The sequence below is a fragment of the Carassius auratus genome, chromosome 38 (genome assembly GCF_003368295.1).
Source record: "Carassius auratus strain Wakin chromosome 38, ASM336829v1, whole genome shotgun sequence".
Taxonomy (NCBI): Eukaryota; Metazoa; Chordata; class Actinopteri; order Cypriniformes; family Cyprinidae; genus Carassius; species Carassius auratus.
This window is the reverse complement of record NC_039280.1, coordinates 9,461,192-9,486,278: the sequence shown is the minus strand read 5'-3', so window position 1 is coordinate 9,486,278 and position 25,087 is coordinate 9,461,192. Positions and strand designations below refer to the sequence as shown.

At 37.4% G+C, this 25,087-nt stretch overlaps 1 protein-coding gene across 3 annotated transcripts; it reads right to left on the bottom strand.

The window, feature by feature from the left end:
* Positions 1 to 332: 332 nt before the first annotated feature.
* Positions 333 to 24,429, bottom strand: LOC113056958 (proto-oncogene tyrosine-protein kinase receptor Ret-like). Of its 3 annotated transcripts, none has more exons than XM_026223923.1 (20): positions 24,195 to 24,429; positions 11,745 to 11,978; positions 11,122 to 11,409; positions 10,792 to 11,030; positions 9,073 to 9,268; positions 8,791 to 8,990; positions 8,116 to 8,398; positions 7,896 to 8,027; positions 7,679 to 7,789; positions 7,480 to 7,590; positions 5,131 to 5,387; positions 4,848 to 4,995; positions 4,641 to 4,748; positions 4,327 to 4,541; positions 4,118 to 4,240; positions 3,191 to 3,261; positions 2,820 to 2,957; positions 2,626 to 2,725; positions 2,074 to 2,221; positions 333 to 1,136 (listed from the first exon to the last, which is right to left on the bottom strand). In XM_026223923.1, exons 1-20 carry the CDS (start codon positions 24,256 to 24,258, stop codon positions 979 to 981), a joined length of 3,324 nt encoding a protein of 1,107 aa, XP_026079708.1. In that variant the 5' UTR covers positions 24,259 to 24,429; the 3' UTR covers positions 333 to 978. The 3 variants fall into 3 exon arrangements, with proteins under 3 accessions (XP_026079708.1, XP_026079709.1, XP_026079710.1); XM_026223924.1 differs by having other exon boundaries at positions 7,896 to 8,024; XM_026223925.1 differs by having other exon boundaries at positions 994 to 2,221.
* Between the last annotated feature and the right edge of the window lie 658 nt (positions 24,430 to 25,087).

Below are 25,087 nucleotides of genomic sequence, written 5' to 3'. Positions count from 1 at the left end.
GAGCGGATCTGACTTACATTTCACTGCTGGTCACATGTTCTCCATATAACCATGTATGTGACAAATAAAAATCTTGAATCTTGTAATGTAAGTTACGTTTACACAGGGTACTTTGTTACGTTAATTCCTTTTCAGTTCATTCATTCATTTTTGTTTCTCACAGTATAAGAATGTGTCATGGGTTCCATGCCTCAAACCTTAGGATGTCAGGATATTACCACATTTGAATCTGCTTGTGTATTTAATTAGAGCTATGCTTTTTCATGAAGTTCTGAGAATGAAATAGCATAAAACACATAGAAATGAACATCGTGAAATGAACTTGAGATCTTCTAACAGTTTTATTGATTTAAACGTAATGTTTTGACAACGTAATGAGGAATCACACTCAGCTTTATGTATTGTAGTTATTGTTGCACAAATAATGTCTTTACAAGGAATGAAAATTAAATCACCATATGACATTAAATTAATCATATCAGTACTCTGTTATGACAATATTCATAACTCATGGTTTACCACAGAGAAAAATATCAATATTTAAAAAACTAAAAGTAATTATATTGTCATAACCTGACACATGACCAAGAAGAAACAAATAAACATGTCCAATATTTGCGGCGAACATCTGCAGTAGGTGATGGTAAAGAAGCTCCCTTTAATTCCTGGAGTGGGACCAAGATTGCCTCGGTCATGCATTTATAACTGGTGTTTTCTAACAGAAGCGGCACAGGCACTTAAACATGGACATTAAACTGTACAGAGTCATGCAGTGATACAACACGGCCAACAGGGCCTTGTGGTAACAATCACCTATGAGCTGCTTGAATTATGCTTTATGCAATTCCATCTTCTACACAACAGCAGAAATAAAAGGGAACCGACTTTATCATCAAACAACATATATACAGTATCATATAAATATACACATCTCCCCAGCCCACACGTCTTTTCCACCACTGATTTTGGTTTGCGTTTTTAGCTATCGAGCGTGTCCACAATTTTTGCGGGAGACTGCAAAGCCATCCAGTTTGCATAAACACTATCATTGGCATATCTTGTAAAGACAGGGTTAGTGGCATCGAGTCTGTTGAGCGGTACCGGGCTCTTCTCTGGCCAGTTCGGGTATGACATGCCTAAAAACGAGAACATATCATTTTTTCTGCACTGAGGAAGCATTAAGTCCAGACAGTAAGGCTCTCAAACAAAACTCACCTCAGCTTTTTTAATATTTAACAGAATAAAAAACATTAATGACTCGTGGGAGAAGCATGAAATCATTCTTTGGTCCTTTTGATAGTTTTTTGGTCATTCATGGTCTATTCTATGACATCAGTATTGTGACTGCTGTTGTCTTTGCCATTTTATGTATAAGCTTTTAAATGAATAATTTTTGTATGCTCCCAGGAATACTGACATCAAGGAGTCTTATGCATAGCAACTGCCTTACTGCTGGCCGTTTTATTGCTTACTATGAATGCCATCAGTATGGGGAGAGCTAACAGAGTCCTGCATATCTTGATATATGATCTACAAGAAGAGTTTAATTCAAAAGCCTTACTCCTTTCAGAACTGACTCCATCTATTGTAAACACTCATTTTCTGTAATATGTTCAGAATATTACAGAGAGAGCACATCCAGAGCACACGGGACCTGTTTCAAATGTAAAACTTAACCTAAAGCGCTGCAAACCAGTAGAAAATTCACACATGATGCAAATCAGGAAACACATCTTAATATATTTCCCTAACTGAACATAATACATGTTAAGTTGTGTGTGTATATATGAAAATGATTCACTTTTTATCAGTAGTAATAATACTTGTACAATAATGTTTTTTTAAAATGAATATTTCAAATAGTAGAGTACATCGGAAGCAGGTCCAGATGAAATATCTGATCCTTAGATCCAGATACTACAGCACTAAGTGAATCTATAAAACACGAGCAGTATACATAAGTCAGTGGCAACCATGCCGTTAGCACAATCACAGCACTTCCTATGGAAGGCAAAAACATTAACTGATTTTGTTCCCTGTATTAGAATCGAGTAAATGCATGGGAAATTCTACCATAGAGCTTGTTTTCAATCCAAGTGGAGGGGAGGGATCGAGGGAGAGGGGCGTTACTACAGTCCACTAAGGGTGTGTCCTCTTCAGAGAGAGAGTCGTCATATAGCAGGGCGTCTGCCGGTGTGGAGGCCGCGAGATCCAGGTAGTCCTGAGGAGAAGGAACACACAGTTATGAAAATAAGACTAGCCATATATAACTCTTCAGTGTAACATCACATATTTCATGTGAATTTTTTTTTTTTTGCATTTTTACTTGATTCACTAGTCAACCTCATTGACTAGAAAGCGGTCTGTCAAATTACATTAGTTGCTTAATGTTAGCATAACATTATATATATATATATATATATATATATATATATATATATATATAATGTTATGCTAACATTAAGCAACTAATGTAATATATATATATATATATATATATATATATATATATATATATATATATATTTTTTTTTTTTTTTTTTTTTTGAGTCGAGTAACTGACAGTTCATCCATTGTTTTAATTTCACATTTAGAGAATTGAGAGAAATTGTTTGGTGCTCTTACTCGACTTTTCACCATCATCTTCTCAAGTTCTTTGCTGATGTCTGAGAAAGTGGGACGCTTATCTGACTCTTGTTTCCAACAGCGAAGCATCAGATTGTACCTACATTACAGAACATGGTGGTTTTAGAAAATGATTTGTTCATTCAGCTCTTAAATCTAGAACACATTCAGCTGATGTTAACTATTAAACACACATTTCATCCGTGCAGTTCTCTGGTTTCTCCATCCTGTAGCCCGTCTTCAGAAGGTTGAAAAGCCGTTCTGGAGCAATGCCTGGGTAGGGGTTTCCACCCAGAGTTACAATCTCCCATAAGAGGACACCAAAAGACCAGCTAATGCAAAAAAACAGAGAGAGATTGTACTGTAAAGTTTTAATGGAATAAGTCCTCACAGTAAAAATATTGCATTTAATGTTTAATTAAATGTATTACTTGACATTGCTTTGTAATTATTTGTGAAATTTACTAGCAATTTCTGAGTGATTTATAAACCCAATTTTAATGTATTCAGACATGGTAAATATGAATTGGTGATTGTCTGTATGGAAACATGTTGCATAACTTACACATCACTTTGTGTGGTGTAGATGTGATCGAACAAAGATTCTATAGCCATCCATTTAACAGGAATACGACCCTAAAAATCGAGAGCATATTATGACAAACTATTAAGTCTAACAAATGTAAAACTGCATTGCACATGTGAGACATCCAAAGCTTTCTAAAGTACAAATATTCAAACAACTGTAAAACATAGGGTGTAACTAGTGTCACGGGAGGAGCACAAGACAGACACAGTGGGCGTGGCGTCAGGCCTCGGAGAGGCTTTTATTAACAGAAATCATAAAACAAAGGGAATAAAAGTGGCCAAAAGGTGGAAAGTGTCCAAAATAACAGGGAATCTGGTGTCCTCGTTGTGCTGCGGGATTTGTGTAGGTCGGGCAGTGTTCATCAAGGAAGGGTCCAGGCAAGGGGCGGAGTCCGGCGGCCGCACGCGCTCCCCTCCTTGGTCCGGGGCGCGAGGGGCGGCGGCTTCTCCTAGCGGCCGCGTCTCTCTCGTTGGCCGCGGCGCTGGTAGGGGATGGACGGCCCGGCATCCTGGCCCGTCGGCCGTGTATACGGGTGCGGTTCCCATCCGGATCGCGGGTCCGGCAGCTCACGTCTTGGTGGCGCGGGAGTCCCTCAACGCACCCTTCCTGGACCCACGAGGACACCAGTGTGCATGCACGGGGAAGAGACCGGTCTCCTGAGGAGAGGCGCGTTGGGCTTTTAAACAGCGGCGGTAATGAGGCTCCACTTCCTTCAGGTGTGCCCCATCACACGCCGCCAGCCCTGACTCGTCCAGCGCCCCTCCTCTCACACACCCACTCCAGTCGGGAGCCTGGTGAAGGGCGGCGATTTAGGACGGGGTGCCGGTGACAATCAGGGAGGAGGCAGCTGACTCGTCACACTAGTTAAAACGAAACAAATTAGATAAAAAAAAAATATATCACCTTGCTCCTCTTCACATATGAATCTTCCTCATAAACATCTCGAGATAAACCAAAGTCAGATATTTTCATCTTCCTTCCCTCTGCCACCAGCACATTCCTGGCAGCCAGGTCTCTGTGAACAAGCTAAACATATTTTCTCTCATTATAACATCATTTTTATTAAAACATTATATATTCTGTGATAGACATCCCTTAAACTGCTGGCAGACCTTCATTTCAGCCAGGTACTGCATGCCTCTGGAGATCTGCCAAGCAAAAGAGATGAGGTCGCCCATGGTCAGAGCTCTCTCATCTGGGTTTTCCAAGTAGCTGGAGTTGCGGTTGGCATCATTGCCCATGTAACTTGGTCCAACTTTCCGGCTCTCCCTCAAAAAGTTTCGCAGTGAGCCATACTTGGCATATTCAACGATTAAATATAATGGACCTGAACAGATGATCTTGCATAAGCACACAGGGCAAACAGAAAACACAAATGCATGCTGCATTAAACATAGTTTTTTTTTTTTTTACTAAAATGTCTTACCATCTTGGCTGCAGGCTCCATACATTTTTATTACATGAGGGTGATTAACTTGCTTGAGCAACGTGAACTCTGACAGCAGGTCTCGAAGCTCACTGTGAGATGCGTTATCTGTGGTAAAGAAATGCATGATTTATGATATTTTTTAAATGAATCCAGTTTTTAGTGATTGATCAAATCCGCCTCCAAATCTAATTTTAAGTTGCATACCTTTCAACATCTTCACAGCAACTGTAGTGTATCCAGCTTTTCCTTTGAGGCGCAAAGCCGTGGCCTTCACAACCTTTCCAAACTCTCCCTCTCCAAGAGTCTTACCCAGCACTAGGTTCTTTCGTGGGAACTCCCACTTTGGATCTTCCTAGTAACAGAAATGTTAAAAACCGTTACACATCAAACAATCTCTTTAATAATAATTTGATGAATCAGTTCCAATTTATACCAAAAAAATCAACATGCATGAATTAACTAAGTAAAGACAATGAGCGAGACTTACAGGTATTTTGAAGGTTTCAATGGCCACCTGATTCTCCATGGAGTCTAGAGAAGCTCGTCGAACATTATTCGCTGAGTAACTGAGTGGGTAGGATTGGGCTGGTCGGCGGAAAGTCATTTCAGCTGAGGCGATGGGAGGCTTAGGTGTGCTCTTGTGATAACGGTGGAAAAAGTACGAGGACAGGATGATGGAGATAATGAAGGAGAGGAGGATACCAGTTGCAATGATGGTCTTGCACATGTCATTACAAAAGAACTCTGAAAAAACAATAACAAACAAAGCAATGGATTTATAACATTTTCTTTGGCAATTAAATTTTGCTTGCATTTTAACAACTATATTCTACAGATTGTCCTCAAGAAAAAATAACCAAATTTATATAAATGAACCAGATAAAAAATGCACATACCCTTTGTTCTTAAAGGAGACCTATTATGTCCATTTTCACAATATGTAAAACAATTCTCAGGTGTCACCAGAATGTGTCTGTAAACTTTCAGCTCAAAACACCCCACAGATAATTTATTACATAATTTTAAAAACGCCTATTTTGACAGAAGGAGATAACATACTGTTTTCGTACGTCTCTTTAAATGCAAATGAGCTGCTGCTCCCCGCCCCCTTTTCAAGAAAAGGGCAGTGTCTTTACAGCTCATGACTCCGATACTCTGCAAAAACATCTTTTGAGGTTAAGGCTAATCCCGCTGAAATCATGCATTTATTAGTTGAAACTTCTAATACATGGTTTTCTGAGCACACACACCCGAAGCGCACGTTCAAAAAAAGCAATGAGTACTAAACAAAGTTCTTTCTTGTCTTATTGCACTTTAACTGTCAAATACACACAAGTTTAAAAACACACATAAGTTACAAAAACGGAAGGTTATGCCTGTGAAGGTAAAAAACTGTGAAAGAAATCACATGTATATTAAATATGTGTGGCAGCAGCATAATATACAGTAAAGAATCAATAATTCCACTGCTCTCTTGTCTCCCCTGAGGCTGGGACTCTAAATAGTGTTCTGTGCGTGTCAGTGCAGCCAAAGTCAGAACAGTGAACATTCGCAATGACATTTCTGGTACAACATTGTCGATTGCAAAAACAGAATGGTAAAACTATAGTCCCCCCCACCCACTGTGTTTATTTAGTGATAAGGCAGAATAATAATTTAAGTGTTTTTCTGTTTGTAGAAGTTTTTTTTCCCCAAATTTATGCTTGATACATTTGGCAGCATTTGGTTGACATTATCATTGTTGTTTGGCGCCAAATGTGTATTGATTTTCTATAATTTCAACTGAAAGGAATATGGAATTTTCAATTTTCACTGAGCAAGCAGTTTAACTGCTCAAGACAAACAAGGGACACATGAACAACTATCACAAAACATAAAAATCATTGATTATCCAGGTAACAACACAGAGTATTAAAGGACTTTTTGTGTGCCTAGTGCTATAATGCATCTACTAACCCAGAAAACGCCAAAAAAGAGCAACCCAGTAAATTGTTTTTTTAAGCCTTTCTGTGAAGGCTTTAATAAATAAAAAAAGAGCTGCTCAGATTTCACTCCCCTTGGGATGTAGAAAGAGGATCTTATTATAATATTACCACCCCTTCATCTGTAGGTTTTGTTTTATACCAAGTGGCTGATCAATAACTCTTATATGAATAAATGAATAAAACAAAGTAATCAAACTCACAGATGAGAATGAAACAAATGTTTCTCAACAAGGGTTTCCCCAAACATATTAGATCAGCTCAAAATTTTAGGGAAGTTGTGGCCTAATGGTTAGAGAGTTTGACTCCTAACCCTAGGGCCGGCAATACCACGACTTAGGTGCCCTTGAGCAAGGCACCAAACCCCCATCTGCTCCCCGGGCGCCGCAGCATAAATGGCTGCACACTGTGTGTGTGTGTTCACTGCTGTGTGTGTGCACTTCGGATGGGTTAAATGCAGAGCACAAATTTTGAGTGTGGGTCACCATACTTGGCTAAATGTCACGTCACTTTCAAAAGCTGCTACTAAGCACATTACCAAAGGGTAGCCATCTCTCTTCTTCTTTTAAGCTACTACATTTATCTGTGCTCAACCGAGGTTAAGGCTGCCCCCTACAAGCGAGGAATAAAACTGCAGCTGCACTCAACTAGTAGCAGCCTAAAGACTGTTAAAAAATATTACAATAGGTGAAAATATTCACTGATGCTCAAGAAGGAAACACAATCCATTAAGAGCTGCAGTGTGTAAAGTTTTAGAATTTGATGTTTGGGGTAAATAGTACTTATTTTCTCTTCTGGGAACCTTGTAAATACTGTCTGTAGCTTCTGAAGGGCAAAACAATCAATCAGCTCACCTTCTAATTCATCCTTTTCACAGAAGCACCTTTCTGGAAAACAGTAGCAGGTCCCATGTCCAGCTCTGATTCCATACAATTCCCTCTCGTAACCCCCGATTACAGGCTGACCTGACAAAAAGACACATTGTTACAATTACTGTAATACTAAATGCCACAAGCCACAAAAAAACACAATAAAAGCTACAATTTCTCTCACTGGAGCAATCCTGAGGACATATGGATATGTTTTTGCTCTCAATGGCATCACAGTAACCATCTGGACACGTGCGGAGGTCAGGGGAACAGGTGGAGTAATTTGGAGATATTCCTACAAAGGTAATACAATGACACAATTTGTCCTTTCGAATGATAAAAGCAGCACCACAGTAATATGGTAAGTGCAGTGTATTGGATTCAAGGGCATTGTGTCTAACCTGTATCTCTGCTTTGTCTCCACTGGCATCTGCCTGTCGGGGCTGCCAGGCCTCGAGACGCCTCACACTCCCCTCGCTGTCTCTTTTCTGCACAAGCCAGAACCCGCTGCTCATCCAGCCTCATGAGATCTGCTATATGGCACAATCAGTTAGGAAAAACCTGGATGAAGAGCTGTAGCATTCACCACTGTCTTTCATTCCTGTGAGCTAATGACCTTACCTTTACCCTCAAAAATAATGACGAGCTGCGTCTTGGCCTGAAACTTGTTCTTCTGCTCCTCTGCAATAACTACATATTGCAGATCTTGGCACTGCGGTCTGCGTAGCACCTCTGTGTCGTTCACATAGAGCAAACCTGTCTTCTCATTCGGGTTCTGTGCGAGGCCAACAGCCCTGTAACATGACTGAGCTTCAGCAGAGATGTTCTTGTCTTCGATCTCTAATTGATACGTGACATCGATGCCCTTAAACTTCAGACAGTTGTCCACACAGACACTTCCGATCTGAAAAAGACATAAAAGACACACTAGTGTCAATCGTCTGGAGTAATCTGTAAATGAAATGGCTATTTCTTTTATCATATGAGAAATTTCAAATAAAAAAACAGCAACAAAAACACTAATGCAAACGGGGCATAGAAATGTATTGATATTTGTGAATTGTGATGGTTTTAGTTTTTCTCATGGTTATTTAACCATCTATAGCTATTTCATACACCAACAGGGCTCAAAAAAATCAAGTCATTTTTGTATTATGGATTTGTATGTGCATGGATTGTGAGTATATTATCAGCAAATTTAAAATTTCAGATGAACAAATCCTTCATATTTACAATAGCACTTCACTACTCCTGCTTGCATAGGTTCAAAATAACTAAAAAACATAATTAATGCACCTGGGAGTATGTTGTTGCTTTCGGTGACACAGTGAAGAAGTAGGTGACATTGGCGAAGTGAATAGAAACCGGCAGGATAGTCACATTGAAATGTAATAGCACTGTTCCCTCTGGGCCTGGGAAAGTGGTGTCATTGAGCAGGTAGTCCAACTGAAATGAGCGTTGCTCTGTCACAGACAGATTCTGACTAAGTTTCAGTTCTAAGGGCAGAAAACAGAATAAAGGACAATTCAGTAAGTAATGTTAAAAAGCTATTCAATTATGGTGCATTTTTGTACTCACTGTATTCATGGACTGTCCCTCGGACATTTCCAAAGATGGCTCTTTCTTCCCTAAATTTGTGTTCAATAGTAAAAGTGTTTTTGATCCAGATGTCGTTTGTCATTAAAGTGCCAACTAATTTATTTTCAATTTGGTTTGTGGGATAAACGGGCGTTGTGTCCCTGTCGTATACAAACAGAGTTCCATAGACAGTACCCTACAAAAGAGAACAGACTACCATTATTCAATACATTCATATTTCTTTTACAGTATACAGTGCCTCCATATGTATTGGAACAGTAAAGACAAAACTGCTTTCTCTGCTGTGGAGTCAAGACATTTGCAAATATGGAACAGTTGAATTTAAGGCAGATGTAAAATATTAAAAACGAATATTTAGTTGCATGCAGCAGTGAGCAGTGAATCTGCAACCCATAGACATCACCAGACTCTTGGTCTTATGCTTTGAAATGCTTTTCCCCAGCCTTTAATGCAGCAAATTCCAGCTGTTGCTTGTTTTGGGGAGTTTCTGTCTTTAGTCTCCTTTTCAGCTGGTGAAATTAATGTTTAACCGTATTGAAATCTGGAGACTGATTTGGGCTATCTCAGACTTAGAATTTTTTGGCCTGATAAAGTCCTTGATTGAACTGGCAGGGTGTTTTGGGTCATTGTCCTGATCCAATATGAAGTGCTTTCTAATGAGTTTGGTGGTCTTTTCTTTAATATTGCAAATTCATTCTGCTACTGCCATTATACATTAAGCCATCATTAAAATGAAGAGGTCCTGTTCTAGAGACAGTCATGCATGCCCATGGCATGACACCACCTCCACCAAGCTTTACAGATGTAGTTGTATGCTTAGGATCATTTGCAGTACCCTTTTTCTCCACACTTTTGCTTTTCATTCACTTAGATAAAGGTTAATCTTTGTATCATCGGTCCATCAACTCAGCTACAAAACTCTACTGGCTCACATTTGTGAAGAATCTTGCCTTTCTGTTTTTGGTGCTGATCAGAGGTTTGCATCTTGCTTTGTAGCTTCTGTAGATTTGTGTCAATTCCTGCGGACTGTAGATTGTCAGAGCATCACCCCAGCTTTCTGGAGGTTGTTGGTGATTTTATAGACATGTATTTTATGGTTCATTTTCACAGCTTTTATGATTTGTCTGACATCAACTACTGTTGTTTTTTTCAGCCGATCAGGTCGTCGTTGGTTGCTGATGTTGCCAGTAGTTTCCAAACTCTTTATTTCTCCATGCCCTTTGTTTTTCCTAAAACTCTAATTGACTTCCTCTTTTCTTTTAGCATCCAAATTGCTTGCTTTTCTTTCAGAGTCGCCTTCCTCGTCTTCATCCTGGTTTGTGTGTCATCGACTTCAAGACTTAGAATGCAGAAGCAATGGATATAACTGATAAGGCACATTCCCTGCTCTTAATATCTGAAGAATGAATGCAACAGAACACAGCTGAACACTTAGAAAGACCTGTGATGCAACTGTTCCAAGACTCATGCTCACATCAGATCACAAAACATCTTTGTGTTGAATCACCCGATAATAAAATGTGACATTCTGTAGTTTTGTCTCATATTCATCTTTTAATCATAATTACAGATTTATTGAATCCACAGCAAACAGAACACTTTTGTCTTTACTGTTCCAGTACTTATGGAGAGCACTGTACGATCCTTAGAAGGCTATGAAGATTTGAGACGGTTGTGTTTACAATGCCTGATACTGACCTCACTGCGGTTAAACTCTATTTTGATGTCCTCAGTATCAGTCCCATTCATGTAAGGAGGATTATCGTCCTCATCATAGATGTCCACGTGCAGAGAACTGAAGAACTTCTCCAGCTTTTCTTCTGTCTGTATTATACACACTAGATCCAGATGGTACGATTCCATCTCCTCACGGTCCACGGCCGCCGTGACCACCAGTTCTGAAGTGGAGTCGTCAACAGCAAATGGAGCTGGAGAGACTGAATTCAATACAAGGGACAAGAGAAAATGAATCTCGCTGAACTGTGATATGCAAAAAGTCTTGACATTTTCACTGGGTTTGGTTCGTACCTGATTCCACTCCATAAGTGATGGTGTAGTTGGGGCAAATGTTCATGCGTGTGAAGCGCCGGAGCTGCCGCAGGGCCCCGGGCATACGGTTCTCTGTGATGTGGGGTTTTGAAACCTTGTCAGGGAAACACAATGTTTTCAGCTCGACCTGACCACAGGAGGGCGCTGTGTCATTAATGAACACCAGTTTGACCTCCACTGTGGGAAGGAAGTGGCAAAACTGTTTCTGCACTGGAGCGACTCCGACCTTCAGGTTGAGATCCTTCACAGACCTGACCGAGCTGCTGCCTGGAGGACAGACATCAGGAGACATGTGTCTTTTAACAAGAGGGGCATTCATCCCAATTATTCAACTCTCAAGGTTCTCTAGAGACACTATCATGAAATGTACAGAATTGCATTACATTGCACTGAAAAATAAATATGACTTTAATATATAAGAACAAAACTTTCAGTGATACTGGAGACAGTATGACTTACATTAATGGTCTGTACTAGATTAAGTGATATTTCAGCAAAATATTGAGTAACATTACAAGAGTTAAACTTCAGAATATTAATTTAAACAGAAGAAACTGGCATACAGGCAAGCGTTCAAACAAATATAGCTGTGTTAAACTCACGTATACTACTGAAGTCGCTCCACTCCAGGGTTTTGTTCATTGAAAGGACCCCAGTTGTCACATCCATGTGAAACCATGATGCATAAGTGTCTCTATGAGAGCACAGGGTGAAATAGGGCCTCTCTGTAGTGCTTTCCCGCATTGAATGGACCTGAAGGACTGGTGATCCCTGTGGCTGACCCACGTAGATGCTTTCTGTGTACAGTCTTTGAGGAAAATATAGTCCAAGTGAACCTGTCCAAAATACACATGAAATATCACATTGCGTGCATTGTGGACATTCATTCATTTATCCTCAATACACCAGTTACAAACGAAAAAATCTGAGCGATTTAATCAAATCCAACATTAAAGCAATATTTTGGGTTCAATACAAATTGAGGTTAATCAACATCAAATTCATGCTCCTCCGTCTTAAAAAAAAATAAATAAATAAAAATATACTCAATTGCTTAAAAACCTTTTCCTTTTTCCATTGCCATTAAAACTTTACATCAAAATGACCATAAAAATGACAACTTTACAGCGCAATTAATACATTTGTTTTTAGTTTTAAACAAAAAATAAAAATGTCATTTATATTTCTATTCATCAATATTTTTTTCCTTTTTGTTTTAAAGAAGACGAAAGACAGGTCCAAATGATTGTTTTTGTGGTAATCAACATTATACCTCAGAAATGCTGTTGACTGAGCTTAACTTTATATCACTGCATATTTCTTTAATTTTGCCTTCCTCTTCTTCTACTTCTTAAAAAAAAAGAAAGAAAGAAAGAAGAGAAAGAAAAAAGTACTTCAAATAATTATTACAGATATTTTGTGCAAGTGCATTTTGGTGAAGGAACAATGGATTGGTGATCTCTCTAAATTATTATTATTATTTTTAACAAATTTAACCTCGTGACGCACTCAGTAGTTTGCAATTAACTCTATAAAATCTTCCTTTATTGATCAGCTTGTTATCTCAAATATGTTATACAACAGAAACGTCCACACAAGTAGACAGATTACACAATGAACTCATTAAACACATCCGCTTTTCTGTTGAAATAGCCCTCGCTCCTCTGTCATCGAAAAATGAAACAGCGGCTCATATGACATTGACACTGGTCTTTTAATGAATTTCTCACATGGTCAATATGATGCGGTCTCCGGTTCTCCTTGGTTTCACCTTGGGAAGTTTAATTACAGTGGATAACATAATACTGCCTAGAAATGAATCATTACCTGCAGGACGAGTGTGGATGGAGGTGGGGGGGAGGGTAATCTATAAAACACTGTAAGATCCCCATGTGTTTTACCAGTAAATGGAGATGCAAGTGTTCAGGCTGTAATTATATCTCTCCTGTGTTCCTGTCCGACGACGGTGGGCGGCCACTTAGGAACGTACTAATATCATTAGCAGACAGCAAAACTAGATTTTCTATTTCTGTTGCTGCAGTTGAAGCCTTGTCTCTGGTTTCAGACATTGATTTAATTTAGCTGTGCTGGGATGACAGGAGGCCGGATTGATGGATACAATGTGGCCAACCTTCCTGAAGGATGGAGACGCAGTCAGGAACACTACAACCCTTTTTATTAAATGCCTTGTCAAGAAACAAAGACAACACAGAACTGGTTTGTGTTCCTCTATTTATGGGGTCGCCAGTCACATTCGCAGACATAAAACATTCTTTGAAGACCTCATGTGTTCAAAATTAAACTTTTGCGCTTTGTAGTGGATTTCTAGCTTAAAAAGCTTAACAGATAGAGATACACACTTCTACATTTACATTTATCATGCAGGGAAATGGAACATAAAATCATCACTCAAATCTTGATCCAATCAAACGCTTTGTAGAATGGAAATGATCAAATATCACCTGAATAGCAAACGCTGAGTCCTGAGGTATGAAGTCGTTTTTTAGTCCAAAACCCAGCCATATTAGCACTCCCAGCTCCAGTTTTCTGTCAATGTTTTTTTTTTTTTTTTTTACTGGCTGAAATAGTGTGTGTGGCTACAAAAAACGAATATTTTCATGTTTTATTCCATTGCATACATTACTAATACACCCAAGCTTCAACATGTCTTTAGTAGCTAAACGGGAGTCATGGGACTCACTGGGAACCATTTGTTGTTCACAGAGCTTGTTTTTTCCTAAAGAATCGAAAATGCAATAGCAATACAAAAACAATGGAAAAATATGTTTTGTCAAGGGATGCTAACTTCCAGTTAAAGGATATGACATAAAAAAAGGACAAGATATTTGATATGTCCCACCTTATTTTCCTGTTGCAGTACTAAATATTTCTACCTAGAAAATAAGTCGATTGGCCATTTAATTTTTATATAATGCATAAAGCAATTTATTAAAAAAATAATATGATGTGATGGAACTGTAACAGGTGTGCCATTACCAGGCCCTGAACCAAAAAAAAACAACAACTTGAAAATATCGCCTTAAAAGAAGCTGTCTAAGCTGTGTAAGGTGAAATCCATGTTGTATATCAGGTGCATCTTTCAGTGAAAGTCGATAGTACAAAGTAAGGCTTGTGTGCTTGGTTCATAAACCATAGCCGCAGGAGAGCTGAGGGATGGCAGCATTAATCTTAGCTGATGCAGATACTGTGTTGAACAAGCCACTGCATTTGCTGTGACACTCATTCATCATCCAGTGTCAGTGTATCAGGTGGAGTGCTTAGCAGCGCTATGTCAGTCTAAGATTCAGTGCAGCACAGGTAGCATTTACTTTAATTTGTACTTAAATAAACACATGAAATTGGAGTAGTTGTGTGGTCCTCCTGGGATAAGGATTCCCAGACTAAGCACACTGTAATATAAGCAAAACCCCTTGCCTTTGTGTTCCACTATAGAACTCAGGGATCATGACTGACAGATTTTTACATCTGAAAACTACACAAATTATAGAAGCATTTAGGCAAGGTTGAGCACTTATCCGAATATTTCTATACACTGTACCACAGTCTAGACTATGCACAGTAGGTATATTTTCTGTATGCGTGGAATATCTTTTAAACGTACTATATGCAACAGTGCACACTGGAACACCGTATCCCAAAATGCAATGCTTTCAACTTGACCCATTATTTTCTGTGTGATGAATAAACCATAATGAATAAAGTAATTAAAGCCATGATTTTTTTCATTATTTAATCAGACAGCCAAGAGTTGACATTGTTATACATTTTCCAATGAAGTGGATAAAAAATGCAATAAAACTCTGGGCCATATAAATTATCAGTCAGCATTAAAGATTTAATTTATTATTATTGGTTGCTATAAAAGTAGCCCACATATCAGCTCATATTGGATATGTAATGCATATGTGCATGCTACAGTAATTTCCTCTATTTTTTTTTCATTCAGATTACCTTTGCAGTCATCTAACACTCAAAGTTCATTTTCAAAAACACTAATAATTTAATGACACTGTCATCTTTAGCGGATCTCTAAATAAATATCAATTTTAATACTGTACTGTACATTATAATGTTGTGATGCCATTTTATTAAACAAATTATTTTGACTAAATTATATCAGTGGTCAAACTACTTTGGATATTTTAGGCAATATAAAAATCCTGGCCAGGACACGTCCCATATAAATGGCACATATGGCCACCCTATTTTTAAAGAAACGTTAGCATTTCACATGAAGAGAAAGAGTACTCTCTTTATAATCACTGAAGCTGTTGTGCTCTTCGGTGAGAGCACTTTCCAAAATATGTCTGTTAAAAATGTCTAAGTTCTCTTATTTATGTCGTGTATACAATATACTAGTTATAATGAGTGCAAAGAGTAAATTTGCGAGTAAAGCATGTGCTGAACAAAACTGGGGCAAGTTCAAGCTCAACGACATGTTTCCTGCAAACGGTGTGCAACTGGGATTGAGATATGTTTTTGGTGGGTGTGTCAAACATGTTAGCCCAATCAGCAGCAACATGTATATAAACCATGTGGTATTAAAGAGAAAGCTCGCACAATGTAATTAACATTAAAATAAATTCAAAAGAGCAAGTATATTATTTGCACGTTTATTTACATTAAAGGCAAAATAACTAAAATAATAAGAGCACAAGTATAGATCTGGAACTTATTAAAGTCTGTCTAAATACCATTTCGTAATTGCAATGTCTTCTGGTCCATATCCTTTCCTTAAGAAGGTGTGCTAAATACTGATTAATGCAATATAAAAATACTATACCTATTGATATATTTTGCTTTTGTATTATGGAGTGACACTTTCATACACTTTTCTATACCCTTCTGATTATATAATGGAGAATTTTACAGTATCATAGCACAACAACAGTGATAAGTAATAATGATAAGCCTAATACTCACAACAAAAATAATAAGGTCATAAAGATCATAACGCAGTCTCGGCAGTAAGAAGTGGATTATCCTTAATCTGAAATGTTTGTCTTTTCATCCTTTAATGCGAGGCAAATGTTGAATCACACATATCTTCACTCAATTGAGATGTTCTCTTTTATTCTGGACAGCAAGGGCAGTGACTGTAACATCAAGCATATGTTGCAGTATTAAACACATATTTACAACGATTTCATCAGTCTCCAAAAATTATTTAAAAAGAACACAAAGAATGGCCTTCTCAGCTGCCATAGTTGCAACTATTGTGTCATCAGAACAGGGTGTTCCACTCACCACTGTTTGCACACAGGTTGTGAGCGAGATCTGCTCTGTTTGGCCATTCCATTATGGGTATACAAACAGCTGATTGGCTACAAATTTCAGTGCTGACATTTTTTTTGTAAATTAAAACTTTTAACATAGTTTGAGTACATGTAAATAAAAGTGCATTCGTTTTTTTTTTATTTTTTTATTATTATTACAATTTATTATTTGGCAGCACTAATTCTGTTATCTGGATACAGAAGCTACTTGATGGGGACAAATGTAAATGCATGATCATGCCAATTGTAAACAGAGTATTCAGAAAGTAGCAAGCTACTGTTCCAGTCTGAAGAGAGAGAAATAAAGAAGTGTGGCCATGGCCAAAACCAAATGTTTGCAGTGATTAATGATCAAATGTAGACAAGGATCCAACAAGCATGAATAAATTGCTCTAACAACACTGTTACAACTGCAATTTCAATGTATCAATCAGTTTGTCACCTTAATTATTCACTTAAATGTTGTGTGATTAAATGTAATGAAGAACAAAGTAAATTATTTTCATGAGGACAAGTTTAAATATGTTTGTCAGGATATGTACAGTATGTACATTCATTTCATATTAAGCATTTAAAGAAAACCATTAACTTTCAAATTGTTACTCTTTCCAAAAAGCTTTTGAGCTCGATAATCAGTGTTTTGGTGGTCCTAGCCAAGGTAAGAAATAATCTTAAGCAAACTTCAAGTGATTTGAGTTTCAAACTTTTGTGGTGTGGCAGCTGCAAACTACAGCTATCCAACTGATTTGAATCATTCCAAATTCAATTTATTTCCAGGCCGGAAGCCAACAGAAAGCAGTTTATATCAAGCTAATTAACTCACAGAATCAAAAGCAGTACACAGCAGGAATGGTTCTGTGACATCACAAGATTGACATGAGATATTCAGTAAGTCAAGTATAACAGGATGTGACACGTGGATGAGCATTATGCGAGTATTAAGGTGACGGCAGAAGGGTGGATGTTTGGAGTTATGACTGATCACTTGATCGATTGGCCCCACAGCATGGATCATGGTTGTAAACACAATGAAGCAATCTGACATATTGATTACAGCTCACAGGCAAATTGACTTTGAACCTAACTCGCACATACGCACAAACGAGACAGCAAAAGCTTAACAACCGAAATCATGTGTCATATTAATTTTGAATAAGATATTATATGAAACATCTGCACAAAATTTCCATCAGCGGTTCATTCAGTGTTGTTATGGGTCAAAAGAAGGTGTGCCAGCTCTCTTCATCTTAACCAAGAGAGGCTCTTGAGTCTGCTACTTAAAACATTTCTGATGATGCAACAATCTAATCAAACGACGACCCATCAGTTCTGAATATAAATAAATCCACTGTCATTTCAGAGCATTCATTTGAAATCAAACAGACATACGATGACCTGAATTGGCGTCAATCTCTGCAGTGGTGTGGCCTGCATGTTTTCAAGCAACATCTCTCAGCGCGAGAAAAGGTTAATGGATAGATGACCTCTGGACCGGGCTGCACAAAGACAGGAACTCAATTAGCTCAACATGCACACCGCCATAGAAATGTACCATCTATGAGATCATGGGTGCTGGAAGAGTGCATGGGTCTTTCTTGCCATTTCCTTGAACTCGTCAAAAGGCGGAAACAAGCTTGCAGTCAGAGCAATCCACTTTCTATAATCCACTTACTCCTCAAAGAGCTTCATTCATGACATGCTGTATGTAAACACAGGGATGTGTTTGTTGCAATTACTAGCATTCCCATCTAGCTTCATGTCTGCAGCTACAACAGCTGTAAATATCACTGTAGTGTAATCTTGATAATGATTCAGTTTGACAATTAGAACTTTTTTGGTATCATCTTAAAGCATGCGGATGTCAGCCTCTTGGCCCCTGCCCTTTTGGCCAAGGTCAGATTTGTCCCCAGTGATGACCACACTGAGAAGTAACAGGCCAATCAATAGCAGTATTAATCAACAGCCATGCACATTCAGCCGATAACCATCCAGCATTAAGCAGATGTAACGATGTCACATGCTCTCATTGCATATATGTTAAATAAAAGTCCAGCCTGAATATAGTATTTACTACTTAGTAGCAGCATCCTTCATTTTTGAACATATTCATAATTAAAAATAATAAATGATAAGTTATAATAATAACAATTAGAAAATATTAATAATTAAAATTAATCTAAATGCGTGTCTAATAAATCATAACAAATACAAAATATATAAAATCATGTATAAAAATTATGCCAATTCCAAGCAAGTTTTTTCTCCCTAATTTCCAATCAACTAATCAAAGTAAACATACTTAATTACTAAGCAAAATGATTAAGACTTCATCTCTATAATATAGTAATGAGAATCATTACTCTGTGACCACAGCGATTTAATTAACTAAAAGGCTGCCAATTACGCTATAATTCAATACGGGACTATTATTATTGATTATTATGGTTAAATTCCCCTCATTTCTAATGTGCACGGGTCCCTTTTCTTCAGTATGCGAGACTGAGAAGAGTGGTTTAAAAAGACAAGAATCATACAGTTAGTACACATTATTGTATTAGCCAAATGCAACATAGTAGATTTCTTATAATATAATCAGAAAAGAGTACAATTAAACATATCTAAAGTGTATATCTAAAGCTGTTATGAAACAATTACAATATTATCGATCATCATCAGAAACGCAATGTCAGAAATGTAATTCAGTATCCCATCAACGTAAGCACGGAATGGACGTTCGTCATAAAGTAATCTAATTTCACATCTCCTGTGGGAAAGGGAGTATGTTTGTATTTATTTATAATCTCTTTTGGGATCGGATGGGACATTAGAGCTAATAAATGAGGGACCTTCGAACAACATGTTCTCTTGGATGGTATCATTACGATAAGCAATTACCAACATTATTCACTTAATGCTATAATATAAGCCTGAGACAGAGACAAAACAACAATCAAGATTAGACTAAACACTGTAACAAAACCTGAAGGCCTCTTTTTCTGTTCCTCTTTCATTTTTTGGAAAATATTTTGAAATAACCTCAAGTGTGATTCATTACTCAGCAAGTGTTTCCCTCCACTGCTTCAAACGCATACTCACAATTTTTATGACTTCTACCTGCTGAGTCTTAAAATTCACAGTGCATGGTTGAAATGGGCCAGTGGATGAACTTACATGGACTAGTGAGTTTGAGCTGTTAGGTCATCAAGAGCTGGCATTTCCTAAATGCTAAGTCTTGCATTTTAAAAGTGCAATGTAAAAGCGACTATGTACTGAAAAAAATGCAACCTAAAATGTAAATAAATTGATTTTATTCAAGTCAGAATATTATTCACTTATCACTGAAACAAGCTAAATATATTTCATTACATCAAACCAAACTCAATTTAAAGGTCAGATCGGGTATAAATAAGCAAATGACCAATGTTTCAGTGAAAGGGATTCCATATTAATGCCAAGGTTATATCTGGTTATATCTGTAGTTGAGACTCCACTGACTCATTTCAGGTAATTAATGAATCTCAAAATGGCAGCAATTCACAATTCAGCACCCTTCCACCTCCAAACACACCACCAAAGGCCAAACGAGGACAGTTAGGTCCTAACTAAGCAGTTGTGTTGGTTGCTCATTGTTGTAAATGATCAGTCAAACACACCATGCATCGATGACCACTAGAAAATAACACGTAAAGACCCATGTAGAAATCGAGAGCCCCAAACGCCCTTGGGGCACAATTTCAATCAATGTCTTCTTGTCCTTCCACCAAAGCAAATTAGATTCCACTGATGCACGGGGTGGAAATGTGACCCATAACTAACTGAAGGATCTGGGCTGCGACTCCAATAGGTAGAAAAGCTGGGCAATCAGTCCAAATGTGGTTTCTGGTAGATTCATTAATGTCCATGTACAATGGATTATCATGAGGACAACAGCTTTTATTATGACACTGATTCAAGAAATGGCATCAGTGCACTGAAATTACTCGTAAGGCACTATTTCTACCTGATCTAACCCTTCAGTTTACATTTGATGGTGTATTCTAATGCATTTAGAATGATACAGAGATAAATCATTGATAAAAAACAGTTCAGATAAATATTTTTGACTTAATAGTATTTTAATTTCAACGTATCAGTATTATTCAGTGTTTATGATACAATACATCTTACTTTTGCTTTATATTTAACTGTTTAATTAATGCATTTACAATCTTAAAAAGAAATACAGTCTTAAATTTAGCTTACATGTTATAATATTAGGTCATTGAGCTTCATTAAAGATTTAAATCAAATGAAAGATTTGGCCTAGATTTTCTCCTTTTCTTTAGGGTATCTACAGAAAGAATAAGAAAAGTAAGTCCCAACGTCAAATCTGTTTTTCCAATCATGCTAAAAGTAGAGATGACGAAGGGGAAATTGGCAGGATTTATATACACTGCTCAAGACACAAACTAAACTAAATCATTTAATGCAATAAATCCAAAATAAAACATTGTAATGTATTAAATTAGATTTATTGGGCTGCCATGACAGTTGATGAAAATGATTGTGCTGATGCAGGAAGCATTGTGAGATGGTCTGAACTTGATTCCCTAATGTTACTTCCCATCGGATGGCTGTTCTCCTGTGGCCTGATCATTAGGAAACACTTCTTGGGTGAGGGCTTTAGAGGTCAGAAGCCATGGCACTCCAACAGATAAAGTAACAGGGGCAAAGCTGTGTATCCACAAATCAATGCCTCACACACAATATATGACATGGGGTCTGGACTTATTTTATGCAAACAACTGGTGTGATGGAAAGCTATAGACAGCTGTGTGACTTTAGAGGTCAAATGATATATTTGCTTATCAATTGCACACACTCTCCTTCATTAAAGAAGCTCATCACCTTATTAGTCGTTCATTAATTTAAACATTGTTTTTACAAATGCAACATTCACTGCTAAAAAGAAACAGTTTGCACAGATGATACTGACAAAAAAATGATTAATTGATTTTTTTTTTTTTTGCTACCATGTTTTTGATGACTGGCAGAGTTTCCTGGTTTTGAATAAATGTTATGTATTCAAATGCATAGTTCCATTAAGAACCTTTAGCATCCATAGAACCTTTCCACTGCGCAAGAGGTTCTATATAGTGGTAAAAGATTATTTGGATTTTTTAAATGTTCTTCACACTAAGAAAAATGGTTTACGCAAAAGTTCACTGGGAAACCAAAAATTGTTCTTCTAAATTGATGGTTCTAAAGGTTCTTTGTTGGCATCTGGTTCCATAAATAACAATTAACATCCGTGTAACCTTTCTATTGTGCTAAAGGTTTGTAGATTTTTTAAATGTTCTTCACAATAAGAAAAAAAAACTGTTAACTGAAGAGTTTTTGGGAAACAAAAAAGGTTCTCTATGGCATCACTATGAAAAATATGTTAAATAAAGAAAATAATGCGAGTAAGAAAGCCAAGAAAGTAAACTTGAGGTCTAATCAACAGCAAACAAGAGCTTGTGATCTTTATACTATATTCAAGGACAAACAACTGTTTAATACTGCCAAAAAAAAAAAGTCCTTTAAATGTCAAACCATCAAAGTGTGGTGACACCAGACAGAGATACATGATTACATGTATCCCCAGCATGGGCAAAACCCATTGCTTTTGTCATCATCCATTTTCATGGGATGGCTTGTCATAAAATAGATGAGATCCATTTTGCGAGAGGCGCTGCCAACCATCCTGTGTCTTTAATGAGGGGTTTTAAGCCTCATCTGTTATCAGAGCTGTGTACTCTATTATTTTACTGGCAGTATTTTCCTTTCGGAAGACAAACACAATGTGTTTGCCCAGAGCTGAGCACACCTGCTGCACACCTGCCCTCTGTCCACCTCTCGGCACCAGGCTTTTGTTTTTCCTCACGGCAAAGAAACAAGGTGCTTCCCCATCATCTCTAACAAAGGTTAAAACAGGAGCTGTTCAGTAGGATGAAATCGAATCATATTGTTCTTTACCACCTGGTGATTAGCAAGGCAAAATTCATTTAAATGTTAATTTAAGCTACATTAAAAAAGGTGAGTTAAAAGTGTTGAGAATGATCTATTAAAAAGTAAACTCACACTGAAAAATACGACAGCTACAACATCAATGGCCCCAGAGAAAATTGGATAGAAAAAAAAAATATTTAAATAAATAAACATACATGCAAACATCAATATATAAAGTAAAACTATTCTGAAAATGACAAATAATGCCTATTAATAAATAAAAGGATTCATGAGAGTATCATCTTACAACAAAAACTTGCCTGTTTTTCCTGTATACTAACACGTTTTATATAGTTAGTTTACTTCATTACTTAAATACTTAATTACAAGTGATTTAATAAGCATCACAATTCCCCGTCAATTTAATCATGCCACACAAAAACTTGCATAACAACATATTTCAGGAAATTCTGTTTCGATTGTACAATTCCTGGTAGTTTATTGGACAGATGAATCATGAGTCAACAAGACCATTAAAATGCAATTTCCCATCATAATCTAGACTGAGAGATTCAGTTAACATCAGAATGCATCTATGGTTTGGCACTTTTGACTCTAATGTTCATTTAGTCATCATTAAATAACCTCACCACCATCAACACCATTCAGGAAGCACTATTGAGCGAAGACAAATGCAACACTTTTGCATTCACACACTACCAAATGTCTTCCGTATGACCAGAATAGCTGTGAAACCTCTGTTATGGTCCACTTCGGTCTATATTCAAGCTGCTGCGATGTGACCATTCCTTTTTAATGCAACTAGCCACACACTGAGATTTAAGATCTATTCAGGAACATGTTCGACTCTAGTTAACTCCAGTTATTTTGAGAGTGGAGTGATAGTACAGTTGGGCAGAGGGGTTTTAATGGGATTACAATATAATGACGTATAGAGACATGCGTATTGCTTGCAAGAACCATGTGGCACATTAGGGTTGTACATATTTTGGCTTCAACACCAGATTGCCTCGACAAAACTGTCTGGTACATTTCTCCAGTAGCAGTGGTCTGTGAATGGGGGCAGATGCAGACCCCCTGGATATACAGATGTATTGTCTGTTGTTCGGAGCCAGCATATACAGTAGTTACACAGAAAATAGGATGCATAACTAAATGTACATAAAATGGCAAATAAAATGTTTTTCACAAAATTTACGATTTACCAGAAAAATTTATTAAAAGTTTGAAATACAGAACTTTGCTCTTTATTACTTGAATTAAATTCATAATTTCCAGAAAGCTAAGTGTTTTTATATAATACACTTAATAATAATAATAATAATAATACACTTTTCAACAAATAAACGGAATAATAATAGATTTTTCAACAAATAAACCAAAGTAAATGTTTTCCATGAATCAAAACAATTATTGAGAAAACCTGAACATGAAAACACAGTCTGCGTAGCTTACTGTGTTTCAGTATGTATAGATCTAGTCATATAAATTACGAGGCTTCATAATATATATTTAAAGATATATATATAAATGGTCCACTGGAAAAAGAGCAGTTTTGAGACACAGCCCCACCTGTGTTGACACTGAAGGATGCACATTAGAGGCATTTTTTAAGTTAAAATACGACAAGTGTAATGCTCAAGTAATGCCTCTGAATAGTAAACTCATTCTAGCTCTCAACACAGTCATTTACCCCAAACAAAGAGGGCTAAATAGCCTAGACTTAGCTCGAGGTGACATCAGTGTTATGAAGTGAATCCGTACCTTCAGACAGGAGAAGCAGGAGCACCGCGATGTCTCCCCAAACGATTCCACGCGTAGTTCCCATACTTGTCAATCATAAGTGTAATTTCACAATGAACAGGCAAAAGTGTTTTGATTCCTAAAAAAAATGAACTTTACAGTGTTTACGTTTCGCGCGAAGGAGCCACAAAAAGTCCTTAACGTGAGTGTCCCATTGACGGGTGACTGCAGCGCTAGCTCCACGCGCGCGCGCGCACACACACACACACACACACACACATACACAGAGCGCAGCAGGGGGAGGTTCACATCACATCCAGCCAATTTCTTCAGATGTGTGTTTCCGTCCTGAATCACATCACCGGCTATCCAATGAGCCAAAGGGTACCGTTTGAAATAAAACAACATTTTGGGGGCATGCAAATAATTTGTGCGTGAGTGGGAACAGGTAACTGAACAATCCTGTGACTTATGGTTTTCAACTATGATAATTAATTATCGTTTTTATAAACACTAATTTTCCAGGCTTTTTAGGTTTAAATATGCGCAAGACTGAATATGAAATGAAAGGGTAGCCTACAAATACATTTACAGCTAGCCGATCTGCGTTGTAGAGAACACCGGGGCTAGTTGTCACACAGAAGAATTGCCAAAGGGGTTTTCATCTCAGTAGGCCTAACTAAAAAATTTCCAGTTACATAAATACTTTTATTATTTGTTTATTTATTTTTACAGTAATGATTATCTGTGTTGTTGGTCTAAAGCAGTTAAAATGTGCAAAAAAAGGACATAAAAGCATGATTTTAAAACAATTATAATTATAATATTATAATATAAATATAATGTTAGTTTGAAGCAATTAACTGCTTTGTAGATCTTTTTTTTTGTAGCCAAGACTTTAGGGTGTCGATACA

Coding starts and splice junctions, on each gene's coding strand:
- LOC113056958 (XM_026223923.1), bottom strand. CDS start 24,258: ATGGGAACTACGCGTGGAATCGTTTGGGGAGACATCGCGGTGCTCCTG. Junction 7,591..7,678: donor ATGTCCTCAGGATTGCTCCA/GTGAGAGAAATT, acceptor TCTTTTTGTCAG/GTCAGCCTGTAATCGGGGGT. Junction 4,542..4,640: donor TGGAGCCTGCAGCCAAGATG/GTAAGACATTTT, acceptor TCATCTGTTCAG/GTCCATTATATTTAATCGTT.